General features: G+C 49.4%; 1 protein-coding gene across 3 annotated transcripts in view; it reads left to right on the top strand.

The window, feature by feature from the left end:
- Nucleotides 1-14,173, top strand: part of NALCN (sodium leak channel, non-selective) — a 1,296,054-nt gene that overhangs the window by 513,730 nt on the left and 768,151 nt on the right. For all 3 annotated transcript variants that reach the window (XM_063953246.1, XM_063953245.1, XM_063953244.1), the window contains 2 exons: nucleotides 4,549-4,691; nucleotides 4,793-4,897. In XM_063953246.1, coding sequence (XP_063809316.1) covers nucleotides 4,549-4,691; nucleotides 4,793-4,897 — 248 coding nt within the window. The remainder of the gene's footprint in view (nucleotides 1-4,548; nucleotides 4,692-4,792; nucleotides 4,898-14,173) is intronic.

The raw sequence follows: 14,173 nt of genomic DNA, 5'->3' as shown, positions 1-14,173 counted from the left end.
CTACAAGGCAGGATTTAGAAATCCAAGGGCAAGAATCATACCAGCCCACACCAATCATACCATGTAACCTGGATCATACATAACCAGTTAACCGTATGAACAAAAAACAGCAACGGTCCAAGACCGATTCCAACTGTAACATAACCCTTATGTAATCAACAACTATATACAAGTCTTGCAGAGTTTCCGCACTGGGACGGGCGCCCAGCATCCTCTACGGACTAGGAGAAATAGATTTACCGGTAGGTTTAAAATCTTATTTTCTCTTACGTCCTAGAGGATGCTGGGGACTCCGTAAGGACCATGGGGTTTATACCAAAGCATCCAATCGGGCGGGAGAGTGCGTATGACTCTGCAGCACCGACTGAGCAAACGCTAGGTCCTCATCAGCCAGGGTATCAAACTTGTAGAATTTAGCAAAAGTGTTTGACCCCGACCAAGTCGCCGCTCGGCAAAGTTGTAATGCCGAGACGCCTCGGGCAGCCGCCCAAGAAGAGCCCACCTTCCCAGTGGAATGGGCCTTAACCGAATTTGGCACCGGCAATCCAGCCGTAGAGTGAGCCTGCTGAATCGTATTACTGATCCAGCGAGCAATAGTCTGCTTCGAAGCAGGTGCGCCAATCTTATTGGCCGCATACAGGACAAACAGGGCCTCTGTTTTCCTAATTCTAGCCGTCCTGGCTACATAAATCTTTAAGGCCCTGACTACGTCCAGAGATCTGGAATCCTCCAGGTCACTTGTAGCCACAGGCACCACAATAGGTTGATTCACATGGAATGAAGAAACCATCTTAGGCAAAAATTGCGGACGTGTCCTCAATTCAGCTCGATCCACATGAAAAATCAAGTAGGGGCTTTTGTGTGACAAAGCCGCCAATTCTGATACTCGCCTTGCCGATGCCAAGGCCAACAACATGACCACCTTCCAAGTAAGATGTTTCAACTCAACCTTGTTAAGCGGTTCAAACCAGTGTGATTTTAGGAACTGCAACACCACGTTGAGGTCCCATGGTGCCACTGGAGGCACAAAAGGGGGCTGGATGTGCAGCACTCCCTTTACAAACGTCTGGACTTCTGGAAGAGAAGCCAATTCCTTCTGAAAGAAAATCGAGAGGGCCGAAATCTGAACCTTTAACAGAGCCTAATTTCAGGCCCATATCCACTCCTGTCTGTAGGAAGTAGAGAAAACGACCCATATGAAAATCTTCCGTTGGTGCATTCTTGGTCTCTCACCAAGACACATACTTTCGCCAGATACGGTGATAATGCTTAACCTTCACCTCCTTCCTAGCCTTTATTAAAGTAGTGATGACCTCTTCCGGAATCCCCTTTTTTGCTAGGATTCGGCGTTCAACCGCCATGCCGTCAAACGTAACCGCGGTAAGTCTTGAAATACACAGGACCCCTGTTGCAACAGGTCTTCCCTCAGCGGAAGAGGCCAGGGATCTCCCGTGAGCATCTCTTGTAGATCTGAGTACCAGGCCCTTCGAGGCCAGTCTGGGACAACGAGTATCGTCTGTACTCTTCTTCGTCTTATGATCCTGAACACTTTTGTGATGAGAGGAAGAGGAGGAAACACGTAGACCAACTTGAACACCCACGGTGTTATCAGAGCATCTACTGCTACTGCCTGAGGGTCCCGAGACCTGGCACAATACCTCCGAAGTTTTTTGTTGAGGCATGACGCCATCATGTCTATTTGAGGAGTTCCCCAAAGACGTATTATGTCTGCAAAGACTTCTTGATGAAGTCCCCACTCTCCTGGATGGAGATCGTGTCTGCTGAGGAAGTCTGCTTCCCAGTTGTCCACTCCCGGAATGAAGACAGCCGACAGAGCGCTCACGTGATTTTCCGCCCAGCAAAGAATCCTGGTGGCTTCCGCCATCGCGACGCTGCTTCTTGTCCCGCCTTGGCGGTTCACATGAGCCACTGCTGTGACATTGTCTGACTGAATCAGAACCGGTAGGTTTCGAAGAAGACTCTCCGCTTGTCGAAGGCCGTTGTATATGGCCCTGAGTTCCAACACATTGATGTGTAGACATGACTCCTGGTCTTACCAAAGTCCCTGAAAATTTCTTCCTTGTGTGACTGCTCCCCATCCTCGGAGGCTCGCGTCCGTGGTAACCAGGATCCAATCCTGAATTCCGAATCTGCGACCCTCCAGTAGGTGAGCACTTTGCAACCACCACAGGAGAGACACCCTGGCCCCTGGGGACAGAGTTAATTTTCGATGTAAGTGTAGATGGGACCCGGACCACTTGTCCAGAAGGTCCCATTGAAAAGTCCTTGCATGGAACCTTCCGAATGGAATGGCCTCGTAGGCCGCCACCATCTTTCCCAGAACTCGAGTGCACTGGTGAACAGACACCCTTTTCGGTTTCAGCAGGTCTCTGACCATGTTCTGGATGTCCTGGGCTTTCTCCATTGGAAGGAAGACCTTCATTTGTTCCGTATCCAGTATCATACCTAGGAACGGTAATCAAGTTGTCGGAATCAACTGTGACTTCGGTAGATTTAGAATCCAACCGTGTTGCTGGAGCACTCTCAGAGAGAGCGCCACACTGCTCAGCAATTTCTCCCTTGATCTCGCTTTTATCAGGAGATCGTCCAAGTATGGGATAATTGTGACTCCATGCTTGCGCAGTACCACCATCATTTCCGCCATTATCTTGGTGAAAATCCTCGGGGCCGTGGAAAGTCCAAAGCTTTTATAAAGAATTCATTTAATTCATGAGATGTGGGAAAATTTATAATCTGTTTCTTTTCCTTAAACATGTGTACCCTTGTGTCGGGGACCGAGGGTTCATCCACAATATGCAAGACATCCCTAATTGCCACAATCATACACTGAATGGTTTTAGTCACCCTAGGGTGCAATTTTACTTCGTCATAATCGACACTGGAATCAGAGTCCGTGTCGGTAGTAGTTTCTTGTGCTAAGGGACGTTTTTGAGACCCCGGCGGGCCCTGTGAATCGGTCCAATCCGAGGATTGACCCACTGATGTTCCCCTTAATTCAGCCTTATCAAGCCTCTCATGTAAAGATGTCACACTTGCATTTAACCTATGCCACATGCTCATCCAATCCTGAGTCGGCACCAGCGACGGGGACACACCACTCATTTGCTCCACCTCCTCCTTGGAGAAGCCTTCCGCTTCAGACATGTCGACACACACTTACCGACACCCCACACACACAGGAAGTTACCTATAAGGGGACAAAACCCCAACCAGGCCCTTAGGGGAGACAGAGAGAGAGAATGCCAGCACACACCCAGCGCCCAAACACTGGAATATATGACCAGATAGCGCTTTTATATATTTATAATGTTAATCTCCACTCACTGCGTCGCCATGTGCCCCCCTCCTCTTTTTTCCAGCCTGTGAAGGTCAGCAGGGGAGAGAACAGGGAGCCAGCGTTTTCTCATGCAGCCTCTGTGGAGAAAATGGCGCTGGTTAGTGCCGAGGATCAAGCCCCGCCCACCCGACGACGGGCTTCGGTCCCCTCATGATATTGTAAGAAAATGGCGGGGGTCCGTGGATTTACTGTCCCACAGCCTAATCCAACATATTTATGCCCAAATTGAGGTTTATTGCTGCCCAGGGCGCCCCCCTCCCTGCGCCATGCACCCTACATTGCCTCTTGTGTGTGACTGGGAGCAATGGCGCGCAGCTTACCGCTGCGCGCTTACCTCATGAAGATCTGATGTCTTCTGCCGCCTGAAGGCTTTTCCTCAATACTCACCCGGCTTCTATCTTCGGCATCTGTGAGGAGGACGGCGGCGCGGCTCCGGGACGAACCCCAGGTGAGGCCTGTGTTCCGACTCCCTCTGGGGCTAATGGTGTCCAGTAGCCTAGAAGCAGTGCCCAACCTTACAAGCCAGCTCTGCTTCTCTCTCCTCAGTCCCACGATGCAGGGAGCCTGTTGCCAACAGGACTCACTGAAAATAAAAAACCTAACAAAATTCTTTAAAACAGCAAACTCTTGAGAGCTCACTGCTTTGTACCCTTTCTCCTCTGGGCACAGAATCTAACTGAGGTCTGGAGGAGGGGCATAGAGGGAGGAGCCAATGCACACACATAGTCAAAGTTCTTTTAGGTGCCCTATCTCCTGCGGAGCCCGTCTATACCCCATGGTCCTTACGGAGTCCCCAGCATCCTCTAGGACGTAAGAGAAATAGGAAATATATATAGTATCATTGTGGTAAATTTCACCTAAGATACTGCACAGTATATCAGTGTTACGGAGGGGGCTTCTTCACACAGCTTATACTTCAACAGTACCGCTCTTTTCAGCCTATTATCAGACATCTGGTATTTATTAATACTAATTGTTCAGATAGAAAATAAATAAATGTGAATCTCTCTTTATATTGTTACCTACTGTGCATGTAGGAATCCGTATATTGAATCCATAATCCAGTGTGTGACTCATGCAGCATGATGGGGAATCTGTGAAGGGAATATGTATCAGAACATTGTATCCTAGGATACCGCATCTGCTATTTTGTCTGCATATTTTGCTAAAAACCCGTTTCTCTCCTACAGGGACCAGCATATTTACCGTATATGAAGCTGCATCTCAGGAAGGGTGGGTTTTCCTTATGTACAGAGCAATTGACAGCTTCCCCAGATGGCGCTCCTATTTCTATTTCATTACCCTCATTTTCTTCCTTGCTTGGCTTGTTAAGGTATTGTATAATTTTTTGTCTGAATACTGTATTTATTCATTATCTGTTAATGTTAACAAATTACTGTTCTCTTCTAAACATTGCAAACTTATGTTTTCTAGAATGTCTTCATTGCTGTGATCATTGAGACCTTTGCTGAAATTAGAGTGCAGTTTCAACAGATGTGGGGTTCTCGAAGCAGCACCACTTCTACTGCTACCACTACGGTATGGCTCATTTGTATGTAGAATGCAACTTTTACTTTGCATGAAACTCTTACTCACGGCACCCAGGTCCTAATATTTTTTTTTCGGTCTGCAAGTAAAGATTAATAAAAACAACATAGAGAATCTGGTAAGTTCACTAATGTAACAGCAGTAGGGCCGTCCTGGTAGAAATCTTACTACAATCAGTGGCTGTCTGGCAACTTTCAGCCTGGAGGGGGTAATGGAGGGGGGGGGGGGGGGGGGGGCGCTTTGGAGGGCGATCACAAGCAAGTCACCATGGTGCATTGAAACTCAAAAATGGGTGTGGCAAAACACCTTGTAGGTGTAGTTTATTTTATGTGGGTGTGGCTTAAATAGGCAATGACATATAAGAAAAAACTGTTAAATCAAAAATATAATAACCTACGAGTCTTACCTGACAAAGCAGAGACTATTGTATTAAACTCTATACAGATCGGATTCTAGTTACAGATATACAGTACAGAGAGATCGAATAATGGAAAATAAAATATAGCCATTATTCTAGTGATCGGTATACACAGGAGGATTGGAAATTTCAAGTGTTCCTGGAAAATATTCTGAAAGCCCATATGTAACCCATCATGTTATGGGGCATATGTATCAAAAATGTTTGTGGGATATCTTACTTGAGGAGACAGCTGCATCAGAGATATATGCTGAGAGCCACACCTTTTCTTCGAATGTAAAAACAGCTCCTGGCTTTGGGGGCTGCTAAAATGCTGACATTACCAAGATCCAGAATGCTAAGCTTTCATTTACATTTTTTGCAGTATCTCCCTGTATTTTGAATCCATTGGTGCCTCAATTTTAACAAGATGCTTATTCCCCACTGAGGAGAAGTAGCTCTACAGCATAATGCCACTGCCCCCATAGTTGAGATGCTGTTTGCTAAGGAATGGACAGGTGTGTGTCACACATAGCATTTTGATTTGGGGTCAGAAAGCTAAATTTTTGTCCCATTTGAACACAAAATCTTGTCTCACATTTTATCGGGTCACTTTATGTTTTTTTCCCCCAAACCCTAGGTATGTATTAACGTGGTTTTTCTTCCGTAATGGCTCCTTTCTAGCCAGAGGCATCGCAAGGGGAAAGGGGGGCTGTGGGGGGAGAGAAGAGTGGCGGACCATCTCCGGTAGACACAAACATGCCAACTTCCCCGTAGTGACAGGAAGATGGGTGCTGCAGTGTGATATTTATCCTGCAGTGCCTGGCTCCTGCCATGAGGAGGAGCTGGTAGTGCAGGCAGAGCCTCTAGGGGAAGCCCAGCATCCCCAGGGTTGCTGGGCATGCCCCCGGAGTGATGTTAATGGGGACTTCCCACGAGGCCATGCCCATGCCCCCATAGTGATATCAGCAGGGGAATTCCTGTAAGGTCACACCTCTTCCTGTGAGGCCACTTCCCTATTATGAGTGCAGCTACTGTCCGCACTGGGTGTTATTGACCCCGGTGCCACCACTGTTTCTAACCACCCTCGCATACAGGTCAGTTGTATACAGCGCTCTCGTTATGGTTGACTGTTGCACCTTCTCTACAGTCAGAGTGAATAAAATCTGTAGCTCCTTCAAAGTGATGGTTGACCACTCTGTTTCATTCCTCACAAGTCTCAATCTGGCTTCTGAGGGACGGCCTTGTCTAGACAGTGGTTGGGCAATATAATGCATCTTAGATTTCCTCATAATTGATCCAACAGTGCTTTCTGGGATAGCCTATCACTGACCTGGTTTGGGGGGGTTGTGGACTCGGGGTTTCTTCCGATGACCGGGAAGTGGAACCGCAACTGGGCCGCAGCAGAGATGGCCGAATGTAAGTCTTCCTCATGCAGGATCAGATCGGCGGACAGGAGGCACGTGCGGACGCTGAAGGTCTCCTGAAAGAGAGAACTTGACAGGTGCTGGTGAATCACAGAAAATACTAAGTGCGGGAGGCACGGAGGTGCTTGGAGGCACGGAGGTACTGGAGGCATGGAGGTGATTGGAGGCACGGAGGTGCTTGGCACGGAGGTGCTTGGAGGCACGGAGGTGCTTGGAGGCACGGAGGTGCTTTGAGGTACGGAGGTGCTTGGAGGCACGGAGGTGCTTGAAGGCACGGAGGTGCTGGAGGCACGGAGGTGCTTGGAGGCACGGAGGTGCGTGGAGGCACGGAGGTGCGTGGAGGCGCTCGGGCGCTTGTAGGCACTGATGTGCTTGGAGGCACGGAGGTGCGTGGAGGCGCTCGGGCACTTGGAGGCACTGATGTGCTTGGAGGCATGGAGGTGCGTGAAGGCGCTCGGGCGCTTGAAGGCACTGATGTGCTTGGAGGCACGGATATGCTTGGAAACACGGAAGTAGCAGGAACGAGGGAGCTCTGAAGATCACAGTTTCTGACAGGCAGAATTGATGATACACAGGTGCCGGATCTCTGCCCGGCGTCTGGCTTTGAACCTCCCGCCTTTGCCTGATTGGCGGAGCGGGCAGGTGACGTCAGCCCCGCTCCGCCTACCTGACCTCACTCAATATGGCGGCACCCTCACTCCGGGAAGCCGCCGGGGAGACCCACTGACCTGATGCCGGAACCCCGAGACCGCCGGAGGAGAGAGGCGCCAGGCCATCCAGGACACCCGCAGAGGCAAGCGCGGCCGCCGCTGCCCGCGAGGTGTGACAGTACCCCCTCCTCCAGGAGTGGCCCCTGGACACTTTCCGGGCTTAGTTGGATGTCTGGAGTGGAAGATCCGAACCAGTCGGGGAGCCGTTACCTCAGTAGCATTGATCCAACTTCTCTCTTCAGGACCATAACCTTTCCACTCTACCAAGTACTGTAGTTTTTTATGAAGATAACGAGAGTCAAGAATAGCTTTGATTTCAAATTCTGTCCCAGCTTCAGTCACTACAGAAGTTGACCTAGGGGATGCTGTGTGGAACCGATTCAGAATGAGGGGACGGAGGAGAGAGACATGAAAGGAGTTCGGAATTCGAAGGTGGGAAGGCAACCCTAGTTTGCAGACGACCGGGTTCAAGACTTGCAACACTGGGAAAGGACCAATGAACCTTGGGGCAAATTTCATAGTAGGCACTTTTAAACGAAGATTGCGGGTAGAGAGCCATACCTTGTCGCCAACCTTATATTGAGGAGCTGCTCGTCGCTTCCTATCCGCAAAGAATTTATAGTGACCGGAAACTCTCTTGAGATTGGCATGAACTCGACTCCAGATTTGGTTAAAGTGTCGGAGAGTAGAGGCTGCAGCAGGAACTTCTTCTGGAGGACAAATGGGCAACTCCGGAACTTGGGGATGAAATCCGTAATTAATAAAGAATGGAGACTCACCAGTTGAAGAGTGATATAGATGGTTGTGGGCAAACTCGGCCCAAGGCAACAACTCCACCCAGTTATCTTGAGAAGGGGAAAGGTAAACACGGAGAAAAGTCTCTAGATCTTGATTGATGCGTTCAGTTTGCCCATTAGTCTGTGGATGGTAAGCAGAAGAAAACTTGAGTTTAATTTGTAGAGCTGAACAGAGGGCTCTCCAGAATCTTGCTGTAAACTGTACCCCTCGATCTGAGACTATTTCTAGAGGTAACCCGTGCAGGCGGAAATGTTCTTGGATAAATAACAGAGCCAGCTTGGAAGCGGATGGTAATCCGGTCAACGGAATAAAATGTGCCATCTTAGAGAATCGGTCAATAATCACCCAAATGGTGTTATGACCCTTAGAGAGAGGTAGTTCAGTAACAAAGTCCATCGAGATATGAGTCCAAGGCCTTTTAGGAATGGATAAAGGATGCAACAAGCCCGCAGGCGGCAGACGTGGAGTTTTGTGCTGAGCACATTGAGGACACGAATTGACATACTCTTGAACATCCTTTTTCATAGTGTCCCACCAGTACGATCTTCGCAGGAATTCCCACATTTTCTGAACTCCCGGATGACCAGAAAACTTAGAAGTGTGAGCCCACTGCAACAGTCTTGGTCGAAATTTAACTGGCACCGACATTCTTCCAGGAGAAGGGCCCAACCCAGTGGGAGCGGCAGAAATAGAGATGGGACTAAGGATTAATGCCTTTTCTACTGTATTCTCCTCATCCGAAGCCATTACTGAACGGGATAGGGCATCCACCTTGGTATTAAGAGTTCCAGCCCGATACTTGATGATAAAGGAAAATCTGGCAAAGAATAGCGCCCATCTTGCCTGACGGGAATTCAAACATTGGGCCGTCTTAAGGTACAGTAAATTCTTGTGATCCGTAAAAATTGTAATTAAGTGTTTAGCACCTTCCAGAAGATATCTCCATTCTTCTAAATCAGATTTAATTGCCAGCAGCTCTTTGTCTCCAATGGTGTAATTTAATTCAGCAGGGGAGAACTTGCGAGAATGGAAACCACATGGATGCAACTTCCCGTCTGAGGCGTACTGCGAAAGTATGGCACCTATGCCTACCGTGGAAGCATCAACCTCCAGAAAGAATGGTTTTAGGAAATCTGGCTGCTGAAGTACGGGGGAGGACATAAAGGCTGTCTTCAGCTGTTTGAACGCTGCTACTGCTTCAGAAGGCCAATTGCTTGGGTCAGCCCCTTTCTTAGTCAGAGCAGTAATAGGTGCCACGATAGTAGAGAAACCTCTTATAAATTTTCGATAATAATTTGCGAATCCTAGGAATCGTTGCACTGCTTTCAAGGAAAGAGGTTGAGTCCAATCTCGGATGGCCGAGAGTTTCTCCGGATCCATACGCAACTCAGTTCCAGAAATAATGTAGCCCAAAAACGGAATAGAAGGAACCTCAAAGGTGCACTTGGAGATTTTGCCATAAAGATGGTTCTCGCGCAACCGAAGGAGTACTTCCTTAACTTGTAGTCGGTGCTTAGAAAGATTCTTCGAAAATATCAGAATGTCATCCAAATAGACTACTACATTCAGATACAACATGTCCCGAAAGACTTCATTAATGAATCCCTGAAAGACGGCGGGGGCGTTGCTGAGGCCAAATGGCATTACCAGGTACTCGTAATGCCCATCTCTAGTATTGAAAGCCGTCTTCCACTCATCCCCTTGTCGGATATGTATCCGGTTGTATGCTCCCCTTAAGTCAAGCTTAGTAAATACTCGAGCTCCACGCACTCTATCAAAAAGCTCTGTGATGAGCGGCAGAGGATACTTGTTCGTAATGGTGACTTCATTTAAACCACGATAGTCAATACATGGTCTCAGGCCTCCATCTTTTTTCTTTACAAAGAAGAAGCCAGCTCCCACTGGGGAAGTGGAGGGACGGATGAACCCCTTCTGCAAATTAGACTTAATGTACTCTGACATAGCTTGTGTCTCTGGAACCGACAAAGGATAAGTGCGACCTCGGGGCGGCATTTTTCCAGGAATAAGCTCAATAGGACAGTCCCAGGGCCTATGCGGAGGTAATTTATCAGCCGCCTGTTCCGAGAAGACATCTAAAAATTCTCGATAAGCCTCTGGAATAGACTCCACGTCCAACTTGGCCGATGCACGGAGTGGAACGACAGGAGTAAGACAATTTAATTGACAGAAGGGACTCCAAGAAATTATTTGTGTCGACCCCCAGTCGACATGAGGGTTGTGAAGCCTGAGCCAGGGAAGACCCAAAACGAGATCATGAGACATCTCCTGAATAACCAGAAACTCCAATTGTTCTCGGTGCAAAGCCCCCACATGTAGCTGAATTGACTCAGACTGACTCGTAATCAAGGCGTTAGGAATTTGGACACCGTTAATAGCTGTGATCGTAATAGGTCGCTCGACCAACTGTAACTTCAAGCCCAAACTCTGGGCGCAGGAGAGAGAAATAAAATTCCCCGCAGCTCCCGAATCCAATAGAGCCATAACAGTTTTGACTTCTGTTTCAGTAGACAAAGATACTGAGAGTAAACAGTCCACTACTGGAGAAGATTGAGAAACCACACCCAGCTTGACTTCCCCGGAACAGGCTAGGACTGCCCGTTTCCCGGGCGAGACTTGCAAAACTTGAGAAAGTGATCCGCGGCTCCACAGTAGAGGCAAAGTCTATTCTCACGCCGACGCTGCCCCTCCTCTGGAGACAGCCGAGACCGATTGATCTGCATGGGTTCGTCTGGACCTGTCGTAACCGATTGTTTAGCCGGAAGAGCCCTGAATCTGCATCGATCAGACCGAGTACGTTCGCCGACTCGTTCCTGCATGCGGAGATCCACTTTCACACAGAGCGAGATCAACTGTTCCAAAGAATCTGGCAAATCCCTTGTAATCAGTTCGTCCTTAAGACGGTCGGACAGCCCGTTCCAGAAAGCGGCCCGTAAGGCATCATTATTCCAGCGCAATTCGGAGGCTATGGTCTGAAAATGAATCACATACTGACCTACTGAACGGGAGCCTTGTCGAACTCGGAGTAGATCTGAAGAGGCAGCGGTCGTTCTGCCAGGCTCATCAAAGATCCTGCGGAAAGATGAGATGAAATTGGTGTAGCTGGAAACCAAAGGATCAGATCGCTCCCATAACGGAGACACCCATTCCAGCGCTGAGCCCTCAAGCAAGGAAATAATGTATGCTACTTTGGACCGATCCGTGGGGAAGTTGTGTGCGAGGAGTTCAAACTGTACCTCGCACTGGTTAAGAAAACCACGGCAATTCTTCGGATTGCCATTGTAGCGAGAGGGAGTGGGAAGCTGAAGGCGTGACCTGGTTCCGGACACAGCGTGAGCATTATCGGGAGCGACTACCGGAGCGGGCACCGGAGCTGGAACCGGAACTACTGAAGCCAGGGAAACCTGAATTTGATCCAGCCTGCCGGATAGTTCTTGGAGATACCGCATCACCTGGCTTTGCGCCGCCTCTTGACTCTGAACACGGGAAACCAGATCGTGGATGGCACTCGCCTCTGGGTTCCGATCCCCCGGGTCCATGTGGCCTGTGTATACTATCACTGACCTGGTTTGGGGGGGTTGTGGACTCGGGGTTTCTTCCGATGACCGGGAAGGGAACCGCAACTGGGCCGCAGCAGAGATGGCCGAATGTAAGTCTTCCTCATGCAGGATCAGATCGGCGGACAGGAGGCACGTGCGGACGCTGAAGGTCTCCTGAAAGAGAGAACTTGACAGGTGCTGGTGAATCACAGAAAATACTAAGTGCGGGAGGCACGGAGGTGCCTGGAGGCACAGAGGTACTGGAGGCACGGAGGTACTGGAGGCACGGAGGTGCTTGGAGGCACGGAGGTGCGTGGAGGCACTGAGGTGTGTGGAGGCACGGAGGTGAGTGGAGGCGCTCGGGCGCTTGTAGGCACTGAGGTGCGTGGTGGCGCTCGGGCGCTTGGAGGCACTGATGTGCTTGGAGGCACGGAGGTGCGTGGAGGCATTCGGGCGCTTGGAGGCACTGATGTGCTTGGAGGCACGGAGGTGCGTGAAGGCGCTTGAAGGCACTGATGTGCTTGGAGGCACGGATATGCTTGGAAACACGGAAGTAGCAGGAACGAGGGAGCTCTGAAGATCACAGTTTCTGACAGGCAGAATTGATGATACACAGGCGCCGGATCTCTGCCCGGCGTCTGGCTTTGAACCTCCCGCCTTTGCATGATTGGCGGAGCGGGCAGGTGACGTCAGCCCCGCTCCGCCTACCTGACTGTTATGAACTTGCCTCCGGGCAACTGTGACGAACTTACGCCACTGCCCCTGCTAAGTGTGCCATGTAAAGCATTTGCAGCTACAAAGCCTTCAGTGGGGTAAATTTACTAAGATTCGTATTTTCCCGTTTGAGGTCAAAGTTCAATCACGAATGACATCGAAAGTGTAAATATGCAACTTTTTGAATTGATTACGACTAATTTACTAAGCTGCCGTATTCTGCATTTTCGGGTTTTCCGATGTCGATGTCATTCGTTTTTTTAGGCAGTGTTTTACGTGAGTGACTTGTAAAACACTGCCGACTTTAATACAATGAATCTCGGCCGGATCTGAGAGATCCGTGCAGGGCTTCATTGTGCACTTTGTTTAACAAAAAAATAAAGTTTAAATGTAAAAAAAAAATTGCGTGGGGTCCCCCCTCCTAAGGCAAACCAGCCTCGGGCTCTTTGAGCCGATCCTGGTTGCAGAAATATGGGAAAAAAATGGACAGGGGTTCCCCCATATTTAAGTAACCAGCATCGGGCTCTGCGCCTGGTCCTGGTTCCAAAAATACGGGGGACAAAAAGAGTAGGGGTCCCCCGTATTTTTGAAACCAGCACCGGGCTCCACTAGCTGGACAGATAATGCCACAGCCGGGGGACACTTTTATACAGTGCCTTGCGGCCGTGGCATCAAATATCCAACTAGTCACCCCTGGCCGGGGTACCCTGGGGGAGTGGGGACCCCTTCAATCAAGGGGTCGTCGTCCCCAGCCACCCAAGGGCCAGGGGTGAAGCCCGAGGCTGCCCCCCCCCCATCCAATAGGCTGCGGATGGGGGGCTGATAGCCTTTGTGAAAAGTGATTGATATTGTTTTTAGTAGCAGTACTACAAGGCCCAGCAAGCCTCCCCCGCAAGCTGGTTCTTGGAGAACCACAAGTACCAGCATGCGGCGGAAAAATGGGCCCGCTGGTACCTGTAGTACTACTACTAAAAAAATACCCCAAAAAAGACATTACACACACACCTTGAAAGTATAACTTTAATACATCCATCCACACCTCCATATACACATACTTACCTTATGTTCACACGAGGGTCGGTCCTCTTCTCCAGTAGAATCCATGGTGTACCTGTAGAAAAAATTATACTCACATAATCCAGTGTTTTCGGCTCCTCGGTAAATCCTTTTGTAATCCACGTACTTGAAAAAATAAAAAAACGGATACCCGACCACGAACTGAAAGGGGACCCATGTTTTCACATGGGCCCCCTTTCCCCGAATGCCAGAAACCCACTCTGACTGATGTCTAAGTGGGTTTCTTCAGCCAATCAGGGAGCGCCACGTTGTAGCACCCTCCTGATCGGCTGTGTGCTCCTGTACTGTCTGACAGGCGGCACACGGCAGTGTTACAATGTAGCGCCTATGCGCTCCATTGTAACCAATGGTGGAAACTTTCAGGTCAGCGGTGAGGTCACTTTCGGTCAACCGCTGACCTGAAAGTTCCCACCATTGGTTACAATGGAGCGCATAGGCGCTACATTGTATCACTGCCGTGTGCCGCCTGTCAGACAGTACAGGAGCACACAGCCGATCAGGAGGGTGCCAAACGTAGCGCTCCCTGATTGGCTGAAGAAACCCACTTAGACATCAGTCAGAGTGGGTTTCTGGCATTCGGGGAAAGG

The sequence above is a fragment of the Pseudophryne corroboree genome, chromosome 2 (genome assembly GCF_028390025.1).
Source record: "Pseudophryne corroboree isolate aPseCor3 chromosome 2, aPseCor3.hap2, whole genome shotgun sequence".
NCBI lineage: Eukaryota > Metazoa > Chordata > Amphibia > Anura > Myobatrachidae > Pseudophryne > Pseudophryne corroboree.
Note: the sequence above shows the minus strand (reverse complement) of the source record. Positions and strands in the feature narration are given on the sequence as shown.